Source organism: Dipodomys ordii, unplaced genomic scaffold, assembly GCF_000151885.1.
Source record: "Dipodomys ordii isolate 6190 unplaced genomic scaffold, Dord_2.0 Scaffold300, whole genome shotgun sequence".
Classification (NCBI taxonomy): domain Eukaryota; kingdom Metazoa; phylum Chordata; class Mammalia; order Rodentia; family Heteromyidae; genus Dipodomys; species Dipodomys ordii.
In genome coordinates, this window is record NW_012267516.1 from 235,038 (window position 1) to 258,582 (window position 23,545).

The window sequence follows — 23,545 nt, forward strand, 5'->3', positions numbered from 1 at the left end:
ACACACACACACACACACACACACACACACACACACACACACACACACACACACACACACACACACACACACACACACACACCTGAAAGCATAGCTGTGGCTCCAGTGGAAGAGCACTAGCCTCAAGTTGAAAAGGCTCAGGGACAGCCCCCAAGATCTGAGGTTTGTAGTTCAAAGCCAGTCCAGGTAGAAAAGTCTGTAAACTCTTTAGCTCCAATTAATCACACACACACACACACACACGAGCTGAAAGCATAGCTGTGGCTCCAGTGGAAGAGCACTAGCCTCAAGTTGAAAAGGCTCAGGGACAGCCCCCAAGCCTTGAGTTCAAGCCCAGGACGAACAAAACAACAACTATTTTTAAGGGGGAAAATGAATGGCATCTCTGCAAATGGTTTTGCCCCACCAGAACACATATTTGCCATTTTACCAATATGGAAAGGTGACAGGGCCTTTAAGAGGTTGTTGAGGTCATGGAGACCCTGAACCTATGAAGAGATTAATTTAGTCCCCTCTGTACTGGGTTTGTTATTTCCAGGGCAAGTTATTTCAGGCATGCCTTAGCATCTCCTCCGAATCTCTGTCACATGTGTGTTCCTTCTGAATGTGTTGGCTTTCTACTTCTCCATCACCTTATAACACAGCACAAGGCCCTCACTAGAAGCTGAGTTTCATGCCATGAGTTTCATGGACTTTCATAACTCTAAAACTGTGAGCCAAAATAAGCCTCTTTCTTTTTGAAATGACCTGCATGGGTATTTTGATATAGTACCATGAAACGGACTAAAGACAGCTGAAGTCAACCTGAGACACAGACCACACCAAAAGACATCTGGATGAAACTCCCCTAAAAAAAGGAATTGGGATTAAGGAAGTCAAACCTAAAGGAGTTCTGAGACTCTTCTAAAAATACGTGAGAATTTGAATCCATAAATTTTGGGGAAGATGTGTAAAACACTATTCTAAGAAACAGAGATACAATACTGAAGAAAAATTAAATCTTTGACTTCAAAGGACATTTTTGGTTTTGGTCATGAGGCTTGAACTCAGGGCCTGGGTGCTGTCACTGAGCTTTTTCTGCATCATTTCCAATTTTTTCGGTAGTTAACTGGAGTTGAGTCTCATGGACTTTTCTACTGGGGATGGCTTTGAACTTTGATCCTCAGAGTTCAGCCTCCTAAGTAGGTAGGAATACAGGCATAAGCCACTGGTGCCTGGCTCCAAAAGACTTTTTCTTATTATTAATTTTTTATTCACACATTAGTATGTTTGTGTGTGTATGTGTGACTGATATCTGTTTTGCAGGGAAAAAAAGAAACGAGATGATGTAATTGATACTGGCATAGAGATAAAAATGAAGGATAAATCTTTAAGACATTGCAGTATAGACTGTGGGAAAGAGTAAGGACAGGAGAAGCATAGAAACTGTGGGACAAAGGGTGAACTAATTCAACAGTAATACTCACTAGACACTATGTTGGAAATGAACGATACAACTTGGGGAAGAGAGGAGTCAGGAGGGAAAAAAACCTAGGAGAAAATGAGGGAGGGGTGACACTGTTCAAAAAAAATCACTTAAAAAAAAGTAAGGACCTAAAATAATGAGATATGTAATGCCTAGCTTAAGGAGAAAGATGAAACTCAGGCAACAGTAACATCACGGAAGCCTAAAGCAAATTGTCTCAAAAGAAAATAATCTAGTTAGATACATTACCACATAAGAACTCTGCTTAAAAGTATTAAATATGCACTGGAGGAAACAACTAAAAGAATGTCTTTAGTAGGACTGTGTATAAAAGCAGAAAAGTGAAAACAAATGACCATTTATAAGATAATGGATAAATTGTAGATTATTTGTCTCATGAAAGACAAGACAGTAGTGAAAAGAAACATTCAAGGGCTAGTTTCACAACAAACTTGCATAAAAAGAAATATACAACTTCGGGTTTTTTTGGTAGGTTGTGGGCTTTAACTCTGGGACTGGGTGCTGTTCCTCAGCTCTTCAGCTCAAGGGTAGCACTCTAACACTTGAGTCACAGAGCCACTTCCAGTTTTCTGGTAATTGATTGGAGATGAGTCTAAGGACTTTCCCGCCTGGGCTGGCTCTGAACTGTGATCTTCAGATCTCAGCCTCTTGCATAGGTAGGATTATAGGTGTGAGCCACTGGCGCCTGGCTAAATAACTTTTAATATAAAGTTTAACAATTTGAATTTTTAAATTTTATTTTATTGTTAAGATGTTGTATGGAGGGGTTACAGTTATATGAGTAAGACAATGAGTATATTACTTGTCAATCATTGCTATCCCTTCCCTTCCTTGTTGTTGTCCCACTATCCCTTTCCTCCCACAGCTTCCACACTCCTATCCCCCCCCCCCACCTTGCCACCTGAAGTTGTAAAGCTCATTTCCAATATACTGTCCAGTGGGTATCTTCGTTGCAATGGGTCATCCTGTGTCCTTGTTTCAGCAAAAGTACACCCAAAATGGGGGAAGGGGGAATCATAACAATACAGAAACACCAGCAGGGATATAGTTGGGAAAAATGCCTGAGAATATCACCTGAATTAATATTTTTTACTTGTGCCTTTTTTCTTACTGGTGGTTCACCCTTTTGATAATAGCTACTCACGAAGATCAAAGCTCAGCCCAGGCAGTAAAGTTCATGAGATTAATCTCTAATTAATTGCCAGAAGTGGAGATGAGGTTCAGATGATGAGGTTCAGATGATAGCCTCGTGCAAAAGAGCTAAGCAAAAACATTAGGCACTGAGCTCCACTACTTGTACTTAATAAATATAAAAAAGAATATTTCTTGTTAATAAGCTAGATGGCAAATACAACTGCTCAACTTTGTTTATTTTTCATCTAAAGGATTTTATTATAATTAAAAACAACAACAAATAAACAAAAGAAGTAGTTTGCTACTTCCTTGAGTAAAATCAAGACAAGTCAGTGGAATGTTGAGATAAAATGTGGCAGGGAATGTGAGGCATGAAAATAGAAAAAAACAAGCAGTAGGTAGAAGAGTTATGCACATAGAAGATTTTTCTATCTTAGAGCAAGTAGAAGAATATAGTATAGAGCTAAATAGGGACATGATGTCACTGGAAGATTTTTTTAAGACATGTTATATTTTGGCTTATCTGCATAACAACAGGAAGAAGTCACTGAAAACAATATAGCATATGATACAGAAGGTAAAGGATATGACTAAGGAATCCAGTACGACCAGATAGCTCAAAGTCAGATAGTGCAAGTACTTTACTTCCAATGCCACATCCCTACTAGTATTAAAGTAAACACTGTACCCATAACATAACAATTATGACAATATTGGAAGCAAACTTTTTGAGCATTTGTCATATGCAAGGCCCTTTATAAATATTTATTTATTGGTAGTACTTAGACTTGAACCCAGTTCCTCATAACAGTCACTCTACTTGAGCCATTTCCTAGCCTCACAAATATTATCATATTTAATAACAGGACATCTCTACTAGGTAGAACAATTATTATCTCCATGTACATTATAGTTGGTGTCTTTAAAAAATAGTAAGAAAGAAATAGAACTGATGTTTAAATATTTAGGCCAAGAAAATTTGCAAAAATAAAAGACTAAAATGAACATATTAAAAAGGCTGTCTAAATATCTGGAAAAATGAATCTGAGACAATCAAAACTAAAACATATCTTTTTTGTTTTGTTTTGTGTCAGTTGTGAGGCTTGAACTCTGGGCCAGGACACTGTCCCTGTGCTCTTCAGTTCAAGGCAAGTCTCTACCACTTGAGCCACAGCGCCACTTCCAGTTTTCTAGTGGTTTATTGGAGATAAGAGTCTCATTTCCTGCCCCGGCTGGCTTTAAACCACAATCCTCAGATCTCAGCCTCGTGAGTAGCTAGGATTACAGGTGTGAGCCACAAGCGCCCAGCTATTAGACATAACTTTTTAAAAGAAAGCCTACTTCATAAGGAAAAAAAGGCCTTTGACTCTCTGGACAAAAAAAACAAATCAAATAACTTACAAAGAATAACATGACATCCACAATATAAAAAAATAACACGGCAATAGATACTTAAAAACAACTTATTTTAAAAACCAATGAAGGATTTTTATCCATCTAAGTATCTTTGTATTAAAAAATCAAGATGTAAGAAAAATCTTTGTAAAATAAAGACTGTGTTTAACAAATTTAAACATGTAAAAACTAAGGAATTCAATACTAATGAGGAATCTATAAATAGTGTTTTAACCAATCAAGAAACAGATGACAAACTCCAACAAATGGCTGGTGGTACTTTTAAGCTCTGTAAATGGAAGACTGGTTCAAAGGAGAGATGAATACAAAAACCAACCTTCTTTCCTTCCTCTCTATTTTCCTCACCCCCTCCCTCCTCCCTCACCCCCTCCCTCTTCCTCTCTTCCTCCCTCCCTTCCTTCCTTTCCTTTCCTTCCTTCCTTCTTTCTTTCCTTCCTACCTCTCTTCCTCCCCTCTCTCTTTTTCTCTTTTTCTTTTTTTTTTCTTGACAGTACTGGTGGCTTGATTGCTTATACTCAGCACCTCAGGCCCTCACTCAATGTTGCTCACTGGTGGCACTTTACCACTAGATTCATGCCATGCCTCTAGTTGGGCATTTTTATGGTTAATTAGAGATGGAGTCCTAAACACTAGTTTTGCTTGAGCTGGCTTTGGATCATAATTATCTGATTTCAGCCTCCTGACTAGCTGGAATGACAGGCATGAGCCATCAGCACCTCACCATATGTCTTTCCCACTATATCCAGGGATTGAAATCAGACACTGTACCATTTGAGCCACATCCCAAGCCCAGCTTGAAAGATTAATATTAGATGTTATACCATATGACACATGGGAGTAATGCAGTAAAAAAGAGGAAAATAGAAAAAGTTCATGATACTGCAAAGGTCAATAGCTAGGATTCTATGAATAGCTGAGAACTCAAATGCTAAAATATTCCATAAGAAAATATGAGAAAAGCGCTTGCTTTGACAGCACATGTACTAAAATTGGAATGATATAAATAAGATTAATACGGTCCCTGCGCAAGGATGATACACAAATCCATGAAGCCTTCCATATGTTTTATTTGGAAAGGGGAAGGGTAAGCATAGATATGGTGGAACAAAAGGTGAATTAAGTCAGAAGTAATTCTCAGTAGACACTATGTTGAAAATGAACTATAAAATTTGGGAGAGAATGAGGTTGGATGGGAAAAAAAACTGGGAGAAAATGAGGAAAGAGGTGATGCTGTTGAAAACTGCAACCCCTCTGTATATTATGTTTAATAAATTTTAATTAAAAAATAAAGCTTAGCAGAAATTCCTTGTTCCCATTAAAAAACAATAAAGTCATCATAAAAGTATAAATATTAGCAGAATAAGAATGGACAACAGAAAGGGTAAAATATGACACTTCTTTTGGAATACTTATTTTATTATAGCAATTGTACAACTGAGTTTCCTTATGACTTGTTTTTGTCAATCCTGAGGCTTCAAATCTAGGCCTGGCACTGTTCCTGGGCTTTGTTTGCTCAAGACTAGCCCTCTACTACTTTGAGCCTCAGCACCATTTCTGGTTTTCTGGTGGTCGATTGGAGGTAAGAGTCTCATGAACTTTCCTGCCTAGGCTGACTTCGAACTTTGATCCTCAAAGGTCAGCCTCCTGTAGTAACTAGGATTACAGGCATGAACCATCTGCACCAGGCTTCCTTGTGACATTTTAATATGAATGGAATATGACACTTCTGAGCACACAATTTTATATCACTTTGAACTTTAGAGCAGTATTTGATTCTTAAAAGGAAAATCAAAACAAACAAGTGTGGATGAGGAACCAATATAAAATTCAAACAGAAAAAAGAAGCCTAACTAAAGAAACTAAGAGGGGCTGGGAAGGTAGCTCAGTGGTAGAGTGCTTGACTTGTATGCATGAGACCCTGTGTTCGATTCCTCAGCAACACATAAGCCAGAAAAAGCCAGAAGTGGTGCTGTGGCTCTAGTGGTAGAGCACTAGCCTTGAGCTGAAGAGCTGAGGGACAGTGCCCAGGCCCAGAGTTCAGGCCCCACAACCATCAAAAAATAAAAATAAATAAAATAAAAATAAATAAAATAAAGAAACTAAGAATGTGTGTGAGCACATCCTTATTTTGTGAATAATGAATGCTGGTATTTCTGTCAAAGTACTTAAACATAAGGGAAAAAGAAGAAATATTAAAATGAACACTAGTGTCATATTGAAATTGGAACCTCACTCTGAACCGTTTTTAATACACACACACACACACACACATATAAACATACACTTAAATATCCACTCACATGATACAGAATGGACATTCCAGTACCAAAGGAATATCTAGTGCCTAAATTTGGGTTATAAAAACAGCATTCATTTTCCAATACTATTCATGACTCTATGAGAAAAAACTGGGAGAAGGAAAAGTACAAAAAGATTTTTAGATAGTTTATACTGTTAGAAAATAAGGAACTATGGAAAAACTTATTGAAGCATATCAAAATGACAGAAGCACAAGTTTGAAAAGACACTGTTAAATCTGGAACACTTTAAACATAAAAATAAATAAATAATGATAATAGTAGAAAATAGTAGATTATCACTCTAGAATAAAGCAAGGATCCGTAGACACATGGTGATATTAATAATTGGCTACATAAAAACAAATTGTTTCCTTAGAAATAAAGTAAGAATCTATGGCTAATTATATTAATAAATAACTTGACTAGATAAATAAACGTTAAGGGAAAGTGTTTCTGAATATAAAATTTCAACTAGTAACTATAGAAAGATTAAAACTGAAAAATCACCACATGACAAACACCACTGTGTTATTACAGATAAGAATCACTAGACAAAAATATAACATGTCCACACAGTCCCATAATATCTATCCATATGACATTTATACAACAGGAAATGAAAAATAATTATACAATGGAGGCTCCTGCAGGCAACACAATTAATGAGGCGATCTAATTTCAGTTATCTGTAATCCAACATCAGTTACATCATATCCTTCCTGAATTGATTCACTTAGAAAAACACACTATAATTTTTGTAGTATTCTTGCCAATAATATATATAATCTGAATTTAGTAAAATAAGCCTAAATTTAGGCCATTCTACAATACAACTCTTCAAAAAGTTTAGGATCCTAAAAAAAGAAGGCACTGAGAACTGAGTTCAGTGGTAGAACAGTGGTCTAGCATGCTCAGGCCAAACGTTCCTCCTCAGCACCACAATCAATCACTCCACAAAATATGTGTCCATATTCAAAGCAACACACAAACTACTTTAATTCATTCTAGATTCAATACCGAGCATAATGAACTGTACTGACATGGTATAATGGATTAAATATTACAGTGTTAATTTCCTGATTTTGATCATTTCTATGGAGTTACATAAAATATTAATCTTTCAGGAATCTGGATGAGGTATAGTTAGAAATTTTTGGACTCTACTATTTTTGGAGCCATTTTTTTAAGTCTAAAGTTATTAAAATTAAAAAGTTAGGTACGATAGCTAAGATATGGAACCAACCCAGATGCCCTTCAGTAGATGAATGGATCAAGAAAATGTGGTATATATACACAATGGAATTCTATGCCTCCATCAGAAAGAATGACATTGCCTCATTTGTTAGGAAATGGAAAAACTTGGAAAAAATTATATTAAGTGAAGTAAGCCAGGTCCAAAGAAACCAGGTCCCATGGTTTCTCTTATTTGTAATATCTAGTATATGTATGAGTAAAGCGGAAAAGGTCAGATAATGTGATGTTAGGAAAATGAACCCTTAGATATGTATTTTAATGTTTTTTTTCTTTCATGCATGTGTTTCTAATGCATTTGTAAGATTATTTCTTTGTTGCTTTGTATGTCCCTCCCCACAGTATTACCCCCGCTTTCACTATATTTGATGTCAGTATAACTTGTGGAGGAGATGGGGAAAAACAAGTCTTTAAGGATTCAGGTGGACCTGTTGCAACAATGAGAAGTACAAGTTGTCATGTCCAAAACGAGCTTTACAACGTTGGTGCGGGGGGGGGGGGGGGGGGGGGGCAAGGATTGGGTAGGGAGAGGGGGGAGGCTGGGAAGGGATGTGAAGGGTAAACAAAGGAGACTGCAATGCTTGGTAAGAAATGTATGCATTATCCTGCCCATGTAATTGTAACCCCTCTGTATAGTATGTTCACAAATAAAAAAAATTTAAAAAAAAAGTTAGGTAAGCCCAAACTATCAAAAGCCCCAAGTAATATATCTGGAAAGTCTGATTCTTCTCATTGTCCCATGTCACCATGTTTAGCTGTAGCAGTATTAAGAACTGCCTCAGACACAGGCACTCAGGTACAGTATGCTTATACTCATTGACTTGAAGTAGAATTAGCAGCTCTATAAGTCAATAAAATCATCATCTTCATGAGACAAAAACAGGTTGGGAAATATTTCCAGCATCCTAAATCTAGTAGGTGGTAAATTACAAGTTATATGTAATCCAATCTCAAAGTCAATAAGTTCATGTTCTTAATTGATGCTGTGAATAGGAATAAGAAATAAAGAAATCCTTTCTAATTAAATATAGTGACAAACGAAATAAAACAAATAAATGTAGAATTAGAAGTCAGTAACATCTCTCTCAAATAAAAATAAAATAATAATAGGAAAGAGAAGAGATAAGCAATACAGTATAGTCTCCCTTACCCTTAATTTCTCCTTCCACAGTTTCAGTCCCAGTTACATGGAAAGTTCCAGAAACGTAAAATTTACAAGTTTTAAGTTAGATATTGTACGAATTCCCTAGTGTGGTGAGATCTCATGCAATTTGGCTTCATCTTGCTGGATACATGAAACATGCATTTGTCCACTGTTTCCATGATGGATATGCCACTATCATTTAGAAGCCATTGCCATTCACCCTACCAATTATCACTGTCATAATGATTGTCTCCAAAATGAAAACTTAATGATACTGACAATTCACATATATCAAAGAGAAGCTTTAAGATCCTCCCTTTAAGTAAAAAATTAACATTCTCAGGGCTAGGAAGTTGGCTCAGTGGTAGAGTCCTTGCCTAGCATGCATGAGGCCCTGGGTTCAATTCCTCAGCACCACATAAACAGAAAAAAGCTGGAAGTGGCACTGTGGCCCAAGTCGTAGGGTGCTAGCCTTAGTTCAGCCACTACACCTGACCAAAAAAAAAAAAATTAACACTCTCAATAAGGAAAGAAAAAAAAGTCACACATTGGTTTGCTGATATCTGTGGTAAAAAAAAAAAAAAACTAACTATGCTCATTTTGCTGTCACATTTCAAGCTGCAAAACTATGCATATATTGCCTAAGTGCTTTGAAAGGGCATTAAATGTGTGTATGTTTGTATATATCCATATTACATATTAGTAGTATTAGTACTATTACATATTAGTAGTAGTATTATTAGTATTAGTAGTATTACATATTAGAAGTATTAGTAGTATTACATATTAGAAGTATTAGTAGTATCTAAGATTTCATACTTCTTAGAATGTATCTTCATAAATAAGCGGCATCTTACTTCATAAAAGAAAAAAATATATAAAACCAATTATGCTTCAGTAAAGCTGGGGGAGAAAAAGAAGAAGACAACCAGGGAATATAGGATAAGATAATATTTCCAGAGGAAGAAATAGTAGAGATTATATTATCTAAGAAATAAAAGAGCTGGGTGCTAGTGGCTCACGCCTGTAATCCTAGCTACTCAGGAGGCTGAGATCTGAGGATTACAGTTCAAAGCCAGCCCGAGCAGGAAAGTTCATGAGACTCTTATCTCCAACAAACCACCAGAAAACCAGAAGTGGTGCTATGGCACAAATGATAGGGCGCTAGCCTTGAGCTGAAGAACCTGAAGAGGGACAGCGCCTAAGCCTAGAGTTCAAGCTCCACAACCAACAAAAAAATAAAGGAAAAAAAAAATCCCCCTACCTCACAGGATTAGGCATGTACAAACTGATGAATCTTCTAATGTTAACCAGAAGAAAAGAAAACTAGAAAACCAGACATAGACACATTCACCAATGAGAAATTTCAAACTCCAGATAAAAAAAAGCAAGCCTAATCGCTTAGAGGAGGGGGAAAAATCAAGGCCACAAAATTAAAGCAGGTCACCTACAAAAGAATCAGAACCAGAGTAAGGTTTCTTTTCAGAAACATTATATGATTTTTTAAAGGTTTACACAGTCTTTAACATTCTGAGGAAAACAAATCTCAAGGTAAAACAGAACTGCCAAATATGAGAACACAATGGAAGAATTTTGTTTTAGAGATCAGTTTTCCCACTATCTCCCATTTTATTTGAGACGTATTTGCAATGTACACTTTATATTTCTTCTTTCTTTTTTCAAGTAATGTGAAGATACACTCCAACAAAACAAGATGGAATAAACTAAAACAAGAAAATAAGTACATTTAAAAAGTGAAAATCCAACCCAAATAGCAATAAAGAAAAGTAGAAAGTTGATAGCTGTACAGTAAAATCAGAGGGCAGGCATCTGAAATGGCCTGAGAAGACATTGAAGATAAAAGGCTTCAACATGATAGCTAAAATTACTGGGCTTGGTAGAGGAAACAGGAATGAACCTATGATAAACATCACATAAAAACAAGAGGGAAAAGAAAAAAAAAGCAATTAAGAACTCCTGGGAGTACAGAAAGCTACAAAATAAATCAAGTTCTAAATATGGAACAAATTCAAATCAAAAAGGAAATCAGTGAATTTTATAAAGAGAGGGATTTGAAAAGCTAATTAACTTAATTTGTTTTACTCTGTTAGCACTTCTCTCCTGCTAGGGCCCATATCTTCCTAAATCTGTTAAAATGCTAATCATTGTTTAAAGGCATAAGATTATTCTCCCTTAAAAAAAAGTATCAAAACCAAAAGGAGAAACAAGAAGATACTTGAAAGTCATAATCTACATACAAAACATACTAACCTACATACGACTTTGAGGAACTAAAACACACAAGTAAGGACTATTAGAATCTCTGTCTCTCTGTTGCTGTTTCTGCCTCTGTCTCTGTCTCTGTTTCTGTCTCTGTCTCTCTCTCCTTCCCCACCCTCATTTGGCTTTCTGCTCTCAAGAGCTCTAGCCCTACCATTTGAGCCACACTTCTAATTCCAGTATTTTACTAGTTAATTGGGAAAAAAAATGACTCTTGAGACTTTTCTGTCCAAGCCCTAAATTCAAATATCAGGACCAAAAAAAAAAAAAAGTCCTGGAGAAAACTGTATGTAGGATGACTACAGATGTACCTGGGTCATTGATACAACATCCCCAGTTTGGAAATGTTAAGTTATCAATCTAATGTTTAGGTTTCAACAATGGAATAAACTGACAAAAGATTTGGGTAATGTAATCACAGTAATATATCACTTCCAGTGAAGGTGTTTCAAGCACATTACCAGTGACCATTTTTATCTGGCATATAGATAAATTAATGAATTTATGCCTTGATAAAATCACTATCAATTAAAAAGTACAATGCAGGCTTAAGGTAGGATAGGTAGGACAAGGTGATATGAAATCAGAAAATACCTAAAACGAGCTAGAATCAAGGGTTGAGACTAAACAAAATCACCAAAATATTTTAAGTATTTCATTTTTTTTTAGTTTTTAAAATTGTGTTGTAAAGGTGACGTACAGAGGAGTTACAATTACATAAGTCAGGTAATGAGTACATTTCCCTTTTTTTTTTGGGGGGGGGGAAGTTGTGGGGTCTGAACTCTGGGCCTGGGCGCTGTCCCTCAACTCTTCAGCTCAAGGCTAGCCTCTACCACTTGAGCCACAGCGCCACTTCTGACTTTTTCTGCTTCTGTGGTGCTGAGGAATCGAACCCAGGGCCTCATGCATGCAAGGCAAGCACTCGACCACTGAGCCACCTTCCCAGCCCAGTAGACTTCCTTTGAAACAGTGTTACCTCCTCCCTCATTCTCTCCCAGCTTTTCAACTCCTGACTTCCCTCCCCACCACCTTCAAGTTATATAGTTCATTCACCAACAACCCATATGGGTTTCAATGCTGAATTGGCTCAACCTTTGTCCCACCATTTCTGAGCTTCCCCTTCCCCTCCTCAAATCGGATAAGCCTATACAATAGATGAAGGGTACAGAAATCAAAAAGTGACAAAAGAGAATAAACCAAAGGAAAAAGGAAAGAAAAAAGAAAAAAAAGAATTGCAAACAGTACAATTAAAAAAACCCTCTTGCTTCCATTTCTTAGAGTTGATTTCAATAAGCATCATTGGGAACTCTACTACACTGTTGGTAGAAATGTAAACTTGTGGGCTGGGAAGTTAGCTCAGTGATAGAGCGCTTGCCTTGCATGCAGGAGGCCCTGGGTTTGATCCTCAGCACCACATAAGCAGAAAGAAGAAAAAAGAAATGTAAACTTGTTCAACCACTCAGGAAAGCAGAATGGAGGTTCCTCAAAAGACTAAACATAGAGTCCCTATTACCCAACAATCCCACTCACAGGCATATATCCAATTGACCACAAACCAGACTACATTGTCATTCTTGGGGCATGAACTTGGGTCCTGGGCACTATCCCTGAGCTCTTTTACTCAAGACTCTGACACTTTGAGCCACAACTTGACTTCTGGTTTTCTGGTAGTTAGGTGGAGGTAAGAGTCTCACAGACTTCCTTCCTGGGCTGCCTTTGAACCTCCATCCTCAGATCTCAGCCTGCTGAATAGCTAGGATTACAGGTGTGAGCCACAAGCACCCAGCTTTTAATAATATTATTTAAGGCAATCAACACTTTCTTTAACAAAGAAAGACATGTCTCTAGGCTATATAATTACTCTCTGGTTGCCAATTATTTTGAATTACATTTTGTCATCTTCACCATTTCTACCTTACTGAAATCCAAGTTAAAATGCAAAGATTACTTTTCTCCTTTAATACTTTTAATATTGTTCTTCTATTTTTATACTTAAACTACTTCAATTTGTTTCTTCATTTTAACAGTTACTAGTATCATTATTTTTTTTTTGTCAGTCCTGGGGCCTGAACTCTGGGCCTGGGCACTGTCCCTCAGCTCTTCAGATCAAGGCTAGCTCTCTACTACTTGAGCCATAGCGCCACTTCCAGTTGAATTTTCTGCTTATATGGTGCTGAGGAATTGAACCCAGGGCCTCATGCATGTGAGGCAGGTACTCTACCACTGAGCCACCTTCCCAGCCCCTAGTATCATTTTTCTTAGTTATTTCTTTGCTTCTGTTCTTAGAAACTTGCTTTATTATATCCAAACTTCTCACTTTTAATTGATTTCTACTTTAATCCCAACTTGCTTCTCCTTCTTTTCTCTATTTTTAATCTTGTTTCACTGTTTGTCTTCTCCCCTGTGACAGTCCTTCTCTTTTACCTTCTCCAATTAATTATTCTAGAGAAACAGAGTTTATTCTATTTCTTTGTTTTTCAAATTTATTTATTCACATCATTGAGAGCAGAAATTATTTTTGTTCTTTTTCTTTTGACAGTAATGGGGTTTGTTTTCAGTGATTCTAAACATATTCCCTTTTTGCTTTTGGGTGTCTTTCACATAAAATCTCATATATTTTGTCTGGGGCATCTTTGACTACCATCTTCCTACCTACGCCTCCCCAGTACTTGGGATTATACATATGTGCCATCACTCATATATACAGCTTGTTTGCTAAGATAGGATCTCACCAGCTTTAGGCCAAAACTGGCCTGGAATCATAATCCTCCCTATCTCTACCACCATAGTACCTGGAATTATAGGTATGAGCAACCATGCTTCCCCTAATTATGAATCTTACCAACTAGCAATCACACACACACACACACAAAGTACAATTGATTTCATTCCTTATCTAGTTTAAATCTTATAATCCACTAAAGTGAGATTTTCCTATCCATTACCCAAAACATCCATCACTGTCAATAAACACATGAAGGTGTAAAATGATACTGTAGGGGAAAGAGAAGACTATGTCCAGGCATTCCCCAGGAGTTTGCCACAGTAGAATTTATATTTGCTCATAAAGTAAGTTATCAAACAACAGACATCTTACAGTAGGAGAGAGACCCATTGTAAAAAAAAAATGATGATTATGTGTAAAATAGGAACATTATGCTTTTAGTGAAACAAACTAATATTTATTTTCTATGCCATCACATTTTCCAGGCATATTTGGTCACATCTGGTTATATGGGACAATTGTAAAATAGGCAGAGCCTGAAATTTTCACCCCACTCAAAACTTAATTTTCTTCTTTTCCCTTACCTGATAATGTGCTTGAGCTTGCTGTGCTGAGTTCAAGGTGACATTACAGAGTTTGCAGTACAGGGGCTTACACAGCTCCTCCAGGGCAGAATCTGTCTCTCCTCCTTTAGGTAACTCTTCTTCCCCTGCCAGAGGCAAGGAAGCTGCCTGCTCAAAAGGCTTCTGTGGTAGAAGCTGTAAGGTTCCCGTGGACCTGGTGGCCACTGACATAGGAGGAGAGGATGAGGGCTGCTTAGGTGGAGGAAGCCCAGGGTGTTGCAGAAGGATCATTGGATAGGAAAGCTTTGAGCATAATCCAATGGGAGATGAGAGAATGTCTTCAAATCTAAACAGAAAAAAAATGCACAATGAGACCTCAGCAACATGACATGTAAAATAACAACAACCGAATCTTCCTTCTACCCCAAATCCATTTTGGGGACTTCTTTTCTTTGCCATATATAACAACTTCTCCTGTTTTTTTCTTTCTTCTTTTTTTTTTTTACTCAACACTGACATTTTACTTTCTGAAGTTTATCATTTTTACAAAACAAAACAAAAAGCAAGTATCAAAAACAGCAGAGTTTATAGAATTTCTGCACCAGTTCACACATAAATCAGTGATTTTGAAACTGGTATCCAATGTAAATACTAAACACAGGCTGATTTCCCTCTTGATCATATGCATTCAGGTGGTTTTGGAGTTACTTTATAATAATAATAATTTTTCGTAAGCACCGGTCATTTCTTGAGAACCGATTTGGTTTTCCAATAAAGTAAACAATTTTTTGCCGAATGGCATTTTCTTAAGAAAAACACTGAGCTGAAACACATAATGTATATTTGTTTGAATCTGAACCAAATCTTCTGAGATCCCAATTACCCTGAAGAAAACTGAGGGATTTATGGGGCATATTAAATGGCAGATTAAATACTTGTGTATACCTCACAATGTTTAAGGCAACTACTATATTTTTACATAAAATAGTATTTTACTCAGAGAGGCTGCCCAGAGTTTTAAATATGTCCCTTCTGGTTTGGAGTAGTTTCCAAACAGAACCATACTATCAGAACACAAAAGTTTGATGTGTGTGCTAAACATGTTCTGATCTTTTATAGATACATTTGTGTAGAGCAAGACTCCTTGCTCTGGACCCTAGGTGACCACAAGTTGAGAAGTCAGGATAACTGGATGTTAAAAGGCATCAGCATGCTTAAGCTCAGCAGAATCTGAAGACCAGCAGAAGTCAAGATGGAGATTGGTAGTGGTGTTCATTCACCACTTCGTCCAGAAATAGATTTTGCTTAAATAAGAAGCATGGTCCAGTTTTCCAATGGTAAAAGCTGCGAGACTTTTTTATTTATAAAAATCATTTCTTGATTAGCGATGAGTTAGGAAACTGGCCTCAAAGTCTGATCAGATCTCTCAGTATTAGTTAAAAATAATGTAATAGGAAATCAAGTCACTAGGGGTTAAAATTGCACAATTAAACTGATATGTAAATCATACAGATTGGTATACACATCACTGAAATGACTATGAGGGGACAAACACTCCCGACGAACAGCTTCCTCTATTTTATCCCAAATTTCATCGAAGGAAAACTGATGTGTAATTTTCTTCTTTACAGATGTGAAAAAGAAAGCAAGAAGGCAAAGCTGAGGGCAGCAGATGCCGCCGCGGGGCAGTGATGGCATCTGTTTGCCTTGGTCTTTGTACCAGCATGCCCACTCTCACGGCCAAGACCCAGCTCCAGCGGACTGCGCGGCTTTCCTGGCAGTCCAGACGCGAACGAGGCCCACTCCTCCTGCAGGCCACCGCGACAGCACAGCACTGCTAGTGTCGGGTGGGCTCGAAGGCCTTTCTTTATAAACAGACCTCACGAGGATCCACACCAGTCTTGTCCGGAGATTGACCGTCATTAGCTTTAAAGGAGATGCGCACCCTCGAGACAGCACTGCCTGCCTTGGTGTTGATCGGGGGTTCTTCACAGCTGCCTGGAGAGCAGCCATCACGCTTCCTTGTCTCGGGCCCGGCCTGACCCCGTCATCCCATCTTCCCTGTCCACAAACTTGCTCTCGTCGTACTCATCCCCATCCACCTTCCAGAAGCAGGCCGACTACGTCCCTGGTCCACACTGCCGCAAAGGCCTCCTCTCCATTACCCGGTTCACCCCTGTGAGCCCAGCTCGCGGCAGGAACCCCCAGCCCTCTGAGGCATCGCCCGCAGCCGCGGCTTGGGCTGTTCTGGCTTCTCCTGCGCCTTCATTCACATGGACACAATGTTCTCTACCACTGAAAAATGCCTTTATAAATTTGGCTTTATATTAATTGGTACAGCTCCAACTGCTATCCCTCTGGACTATGAACGCTAATAGCATTGTATCCAAGGCTAATTAAATAGAAGTCATAAGTCAAGCAAACATCAAAGGTCACCTCGTCCAGACCCCATCCCTCAGGTATACTTAAACAGTCTCAAGGATATTTATGCCTTCTGAGAATCTTAGTACCTATCTCTTTTCCATCCAAATAATATCAAAGTCAAAAGACTATCACTGTGTCACAGATCTACAAAAAATATAAAGGAACTCTAAAATTAACTCCAAATTAAAATATTAAAATGTTCCTTCTGACCAACTAGCAATACTGGAGAGGTTGAGCCTATCGTTTCTTACACAGAGTTGAAACAGATGCCATTGGTAACATACACATTTAGATGTGCTGCTGTACTCATAGCCAGGGCTGCCAGTCCATACCACCGCATTCCCCACTCAGGCTGTTTTCTGCAGGCCCTCCAGCATAGGGCCTGCAGTTCATATTGCCTTGGACTATATTTATAAATCCTCTGTAAAATACTTCCTGTCCTTCAGTAGGTAAATTACAAACTATCCAGGTTGGTAATCCAGTTTCTCAGTCTACATACACATTGTTTCTTTCCCCTTCTTCCAATAAATAAAACCCTCTCTTCTAATTCCCTCAAAGAAGATCCAGTATGTTCTTCCCTGTTAAACTTCATGATAGTTCTTATCTCCTACTCAAATGGCATCTTCTAATTCTGAATTTCTCAAAATGAACCATACATACCTGTGACTTCCCAAGGTTCTAACTAACTGAAATTAGAATTCTTATTTCAAAATCTACAATTCCCCCAATGTTCCAATAATACTAAAACATATTTTCTTGGTCAATACAATATAACTACAATGTAGCTGCTGAAATTTTCCATCTGCCCTGGATATATGCACATTATGCAAATTGTAGATTTATAAAAATGAATCAAATAAGTTTTGGAAATCTAAAAGTCTACACCATTTGTTAAGTAAACAGCACCAAATAATTTCAATTAAGTAACAATTTGAATTCTACATTCAGGATCTAGAGTCAAAGAGGTAATTACTGCAATTGAGAAATAATATAACTAAGGACAAAAAATCATGAATTATTAGTCATAGATCTAGGTAATACTTTTCATTAATCACAATGTCTAGGAAAATAAAAATATTATTTCACCCTAAGTAGAAGTATTCTGCCCATATCTCTCAGGATATATAAAAAGCAATACAAAGCTGGTCACTGGTGGCTCACACTTGTAAACCTAGGTACTCAAGAGCCTGCGATCTGAGGATCACAGTTTGAAGCCAGTCTGGGCAGAAAAATCCATAAGACTCTTTAACAAACAAAAAGCCAAAAGTGGAGTCAACCAAAAGCCAAAAGTGAAGCTTGATTCAAGTTCTAGAACTGTTCCACAAAAAATACAGATGTGGAACATTTAAGAAGTCAGGTTTTCTATACTAGTAGTATTTCTCAATTAAAGATATCTGGAAAGCAAATGTGGAAGCAGAATTTTTTTAAGGAAATTCTTTAAAAGACCAGCTTTTAAAAAATCAACTACTTAACTATAGTAATTAGTGATGCTAAAAGACCACACAAAATGCTTATACAGTCATTCAGATCTAAACTAACATAAACATACTGTTGCTCATAAGGAAAAAAGGGTACAGGGCTGTGTTGAAATATATGGAAAAAGGAAATCAGTGATATAAACAAAATCAAATGCCACCAATCACCAAAATGCGTCTGGACATGTTTTATGAATGCTGCCACTTGAGGAAATTCCAGCCTGTGTTCTCCTCAATTGTGCCTGCAGGTTTCCATCAAAATAAAGGATCTTTTGTAAAGCATAAGAACAAAATGATCTTCTTCCCAGAGGAACTAAAGAAAACAATTACAGTATAGACTTACCCATTAATGTATTTTATCTTTGTAACATTTAAAGTGTACCTAAGCATAACAATATTATTTCTTCTAATTCTGTAACAATCAACAGAAGGCCAACTTCCAGATAAGACATCACATGAAAATTACAACATGTATTACTACAATGCAAATAAGAATTTAGAAATACATAAACCCAAAATATGCAAAATCAAGCCTCCATCACTGGAAGAACAAATTACTAATGGAATATAAAGAGACCCAAACATATGTTTAGCTGTTGCATTGACTTAAGACTGACTTAAAGGCTGATGTAAATAAATATTGTTCAGTTCTAAAACATTACACTTGCAGTGGCATAAAAAAAAGTATTTATAGGTTTTCATGTCCTAGTTTGGAAACTGGATGAGAAGATACTAAAGAAAATCAAGGTTCTATGAAGTACCCAGTTTAAAGAAACCAAATTATCATAGCATAGTTTTCTCGATTAGACTGAGGCCTACTCTTCACATACTGTATTGAAGCAATCGCTTTCTCATTTGGAGAAATCTACAGAGGAAAAAGAACAGAATGCAGAAACAAGTTTTGACATCTCTGCAAACTAGGGAAGACTTTCATTGAGAATTCTGGAAAAGAAAGGAGAGGAACTATACTCAAGTCACCAGAAGGCATCAGTCAGAAAGATAATCAGCAGAGTATGTGTGTGTCACATCGGGAAGGCTCGAAGGAACTGAGAGAACTGAGGAAGGAAAGGCCTTGACAAATTGGCGAACGTTTTCCAGTCTCCCCGGTGACCAATAACCATTTACACTTGTGGATCAAAGCTACAGACAGTTCAGCATCACCCACAAGAAACACCTTACATTCCTGAGAGGTGCGCGCGCACGCGCGCACACACTCATGCACACGCACGCGCACACACGCGCGCGCGCACACACACGCACGCACACACCTTAATCTTGCAGGAATGCCAACACGAAAGGTGGAGCCCCCATAGGAAAGCACATACACGCATCCACGTAGGTGTGCACGGCCCTGCGGGGGGCGGCGGAGCTCCCACAGCCCGGCCCAGGATCAAGGGCTGCGCATCAAGTACTGAGCGAGCGGCGCCGCAGCGTCACGCGGAGGCAGTGGGAAGCCGGAATCGGAAAGCAGTCGGCGGCCCCAGAGCCCCGCGACTCGTCCTGTCCGCCCCAGGCCTCGCAGCAGCTTGGACTCACCGGGCCCCCCAGGGCGCGCCGCGGCCTCGGCGCCAAGGCCGTCGGTCTCGCGGCGCCTCCGGCCAGGGCGCCGGCCGCCGGCCCAGCGGCTTCGCCGGATCAACTCCGTCTCTCAGCAGCAACTTTCTCCGCCCGCGGCCGCCGAGTCCGCTCCGCAGCGGTGCTGTCAAGTCAGCGGGCTCCGACTCACAGGGAAACAGCTGCAGGAAGTGACTGCGGAACCGGGAGGCGGCGGAGGAGGGGACAGGGCTCCGGGAGAGTCGCCACTGCGCATGTGCCGGACGCGGCGGCGGGGCCGGCGGCGGCGGCAGCAGCAGCGCTGCGCGGTCCCCTGCGGACCCGAGATGCCTGCGGCAGGTGCAGGGATAAATGTGGGAGTGTTGAGCTGAGTAGGTGTGAGAAGCCAAGGCGCGAGTCTGGAGGACGCACCCTCTCCAGTCTCAGCCAGAAGCACCTCAGCACTCCGTGGCAAGTGGATCCCAGTTAAGGAAGAGCATTTGCCATTTTCATCCTCCAGTTACAATGTCCAAAGACTCTTTCTTTCCCATCTCATCCCCTCTCTCGCCCACTGGTTGGCCCATTGGAGGCTGACTGGAACTCCCATTATCTCCAGCATTCTGCTGCCACACAACCTTGAAAGGAAACCTCTGCACTTCTGCCCCTCTATGGCAGAGAAACCTCAGTGCCTTGGGCTACCATAGCAGTACAGCACGCGCGCGCGCGCGCACACACACACACACACACACACACACGCACATCCTTGCCCTCTCCTCTGCATTAAAGTCAGACAGAGATGAAGGGGACTTTTCCCTGACCTTAAGAGCCTCAACCTGCAAGAGAGGAAGGCCAGAAGGAAACTGGCTTACCCCAAGATATTACATGCTGTAGGAAACAGCCTGGACATCACAGAGTTGAAACTAAGAGATAAGCTGAAGGATTCCAACACTAGATTCTACTAGTTTGTGTTATTTCCGAATATTAAGTTTTGCGAGCTATTTTTCTCTGTGCACAGCATGACATCAATTACCAAATACTATATGTCTGTGCACAAGATGCAGAAATATATAAAGCAAGTATATTTAGTAGGCAATAAATAACAGGTTGTCACATTTAATTTTATAAGGTTTTTTTAGAATTATCTAAGCTTGTCTATTATTTTTCTTTTGAAGAGCAACCTAACTGATAATCTAAACACTCACAAGAATATAAGTTGTTACTTAGTATTTAAAAATAAAAAATAATTCTCCCTTGGGACTAGGGATATAGCTCTTTGGTAGAATATTTAGTTTTGTGAGGTCTGAGTACACCTATTATTTTCATAATAATTTTCCCAGTTTTTGTCTTAATATAGACAGGCAGGCAGGCAGGCAGGCAGGCAGACAGACAGACAGACAGATAGATAGATAGATAGAGTGATCGATTGGCCTTACATTCTTCCTTGGCTGTTGTTGCTCAAGGCTGGCACTCTACCATTTGAGACACACCTCTTCTGGCTTTTTGCTGGCTAAATGGAAATAAGAATCTCACAGACCTTTCTGCCCATTCTGGTTTTGAGCCTCAATCCTCACATCTCAGTCTTCTAAGCAGCTAGAATTACAGACATGAGCCCTTTATGACTGACTGCAATATTTTTTTTACAAAAATTCCTTATCTGTTAGGTTTTCCTAGTATAACATCTCTTCTGTGAAGTCTATCCTAATTCTTTGGTCAGAGTTACCAGTCCCTAGGTTTATCTTGCCAAAGACCCTATAGTTTCCCTCAAAGATCTGAGATGAATCCATCTATTTCTCTATTTCTATATTAGACAATATTGGGACCAATTTCTTTCTTGCCCTGTGCTAAATAATTCTGAGAAATGTTTACTTTCCTGGGTTTAAACACAAATGAGTTTAAGAGGAAAAAAACTTGGTATTTGCTCTCAACATTCACCACTAAGAGTCAAAATGTAAACCTATGCCAAGAATTACTTCTAAAGGGTAAAAGATTGCTTTTTGAAACCTTATCCCATTCAAACTGCCTTATCGAAGGACACACATGCATGGATGTGAGACCTTCTTTTGCCATGTGAAGGACTTTAGAACTCACCTAATACTCAAGCCTACAACTGCACCACCAGTTAACCGGTTACAAACTCATGAGAAAACTTGAGTTACAAACACCCATTCTTGTGGTCCTACTCATAGAGACCACCTGAAATAATAAATGTTTTCTTAAGTTGCTAAATCTGCTAAATTTTGGGTAATTGTTATGTAGAGATAAGTAATAAAAGTCCTTTCTTTCTCTGTCTCTCTTTCCAGTCTCTCTCCTTGTCCTTCTGTTCCTCTTTCCTTCCCTTCCTATCACTCTTTGAACTCATTAAAGGATGCTGAAACTAAAAATTGTTACCCCTTACTGAATTTTGTTTTTTGTTTCATCACCTATTATTTAGTGTTTATCTGGATTAATTTGAAAATCACTCTGTCAAGTTCCCCATGAGAAATTCCATTTGGATTTAAATTGATTGCATTCTTTTTCCTAATAGTCTACCATGATACAAGACTTCATGACTGTCCTTAAGATTTTGTATTTTCGGAAGTGGTGCTGTAGCTCAAGTGGTAGAGCGCTCACCTTGAGCTGAAGAGCTGAGGGACAGCGCCCAGGCCCAGAGTTCAAGCCCCATGACCGACAAAAATAAAAAAAAAAATAAAAAAAATTTAAAAAAAAGATTTTGTATTTTCTTCAGCATAGGTACAATATTTGATACATTATTATCATTAATAATGTAAATATACATATATATATATATACTTTTAGCTTTTGTACATGAAACTTCTTATCTTCTAAAGAATACTGCTGGTATATAGAAAGATTAGCAAAATCATGCACTATGCTAACGCATGTAAAATACTACTTTGTGTGAATATTGTCCACCAATGGGAATAATGATGTATTTACCTAATATTGAAAGGGAAGGACATTAACTTTTATTAAAAGCCTAATGTCAGGCACTGTAGCAGTTGCCTTCATATCCAAGTTTATATAATACTCACAAAAATGCCAGTGAGGTAGGAATTACTTTATACATTTTAAGAATGAATGTTTCTGGGCTGGGAAGGTATCTCAGTGGTAGAGTGTTTGCCTTGCATGCATGAGGCCCTGGGTATGATTCTTCAGCACCACATAGGCAGAAAAAGCCAGAAGTGGTGCTGTGGCTCAAGTGGTAGAGTGCTAGCCTTGAGCTGAAGAGCTGAGAGACAGCGCCCAGGCCCAGAGTTCAGGCCCCACAACCAAAAAACAAAAAAAAAAAAAAAAGAAAGAAAGTTTCTGAAATGTGATACTATGGTTCAAAGTTATCCAGTTTAATTCTCTCATGCCTGTGTTTCAACTAGATCAGATCATCTCATAACTCATGTATGTAGATAACCTGATAATGATGTTTTGAAAATTCAGATAATGTCTCAGTAAGTCTGAAGTCAGGACCAATCAAGATTCTTCATTTTTAACAAGCTCCTCGGTGATGTAAACATTCTATAGGACATTTTAGGAACTGAAACTTAGACCACATTGAATTTGTTAATAAAACTAATTGAAAATTATTCATATGAATTCAAACCCTTCACCTTCTGATTTAGAATGGATTGTATCTGAACTTCAGTTCCCCAATCTAAAAATCAATAGAGGAAATAATTTGAACTTCCTATGTTAAGATAAATAGAATGCATTCCTGAACCTAACACAGACTTAATACTGATTTGTCTATACTTTGGGAATTTAGATTGCTTCTATAACACCTTTTAGATATTAAATATGTGTAACTGAAACACGCTCAAAT

General features: G+C 38.5%; 1 protein-coding gene across 2 annotated transcripts in view; it reads right to left on the reverse strand.

Annotated features, from left to right (window-relative positions):
- Nucleotides 1-19,802, reverse strand: part of Zmat3 (zinc finger, matrin-type 3) — a 44,571-nt gene extending 24,769 nt beyond the window's left edge. The window contains exons 1-2 of one of the 2 annotated variants that reach the window (XM_013036560.1): nucleotides 19,735-19,802; nucleotides 14,321-14,645 (exon numbers count right to left, since the gene is read on the reverse strand). In XM_013036560.1, coding sequence (XP_012892014.1) covers nucleotides 14,321-14,590 — 270 coding nt within the window. In that variant the 5' untranslated portion in view covers nucleotides 14,591-14,645; nucleotides 19,735-19,802. Of the gene's footprint in view, nucleotides 1-14,320; nucleotides 14,646-19,466; nucleotides 19,536-19,734 lie in introns of those variants that run through there. The other variant, XM_013036561.1, reaches the window with a different exon arrangement.
- Nucleotides 19,803-23,545: the final 3,743 nt, after the last annotated feature.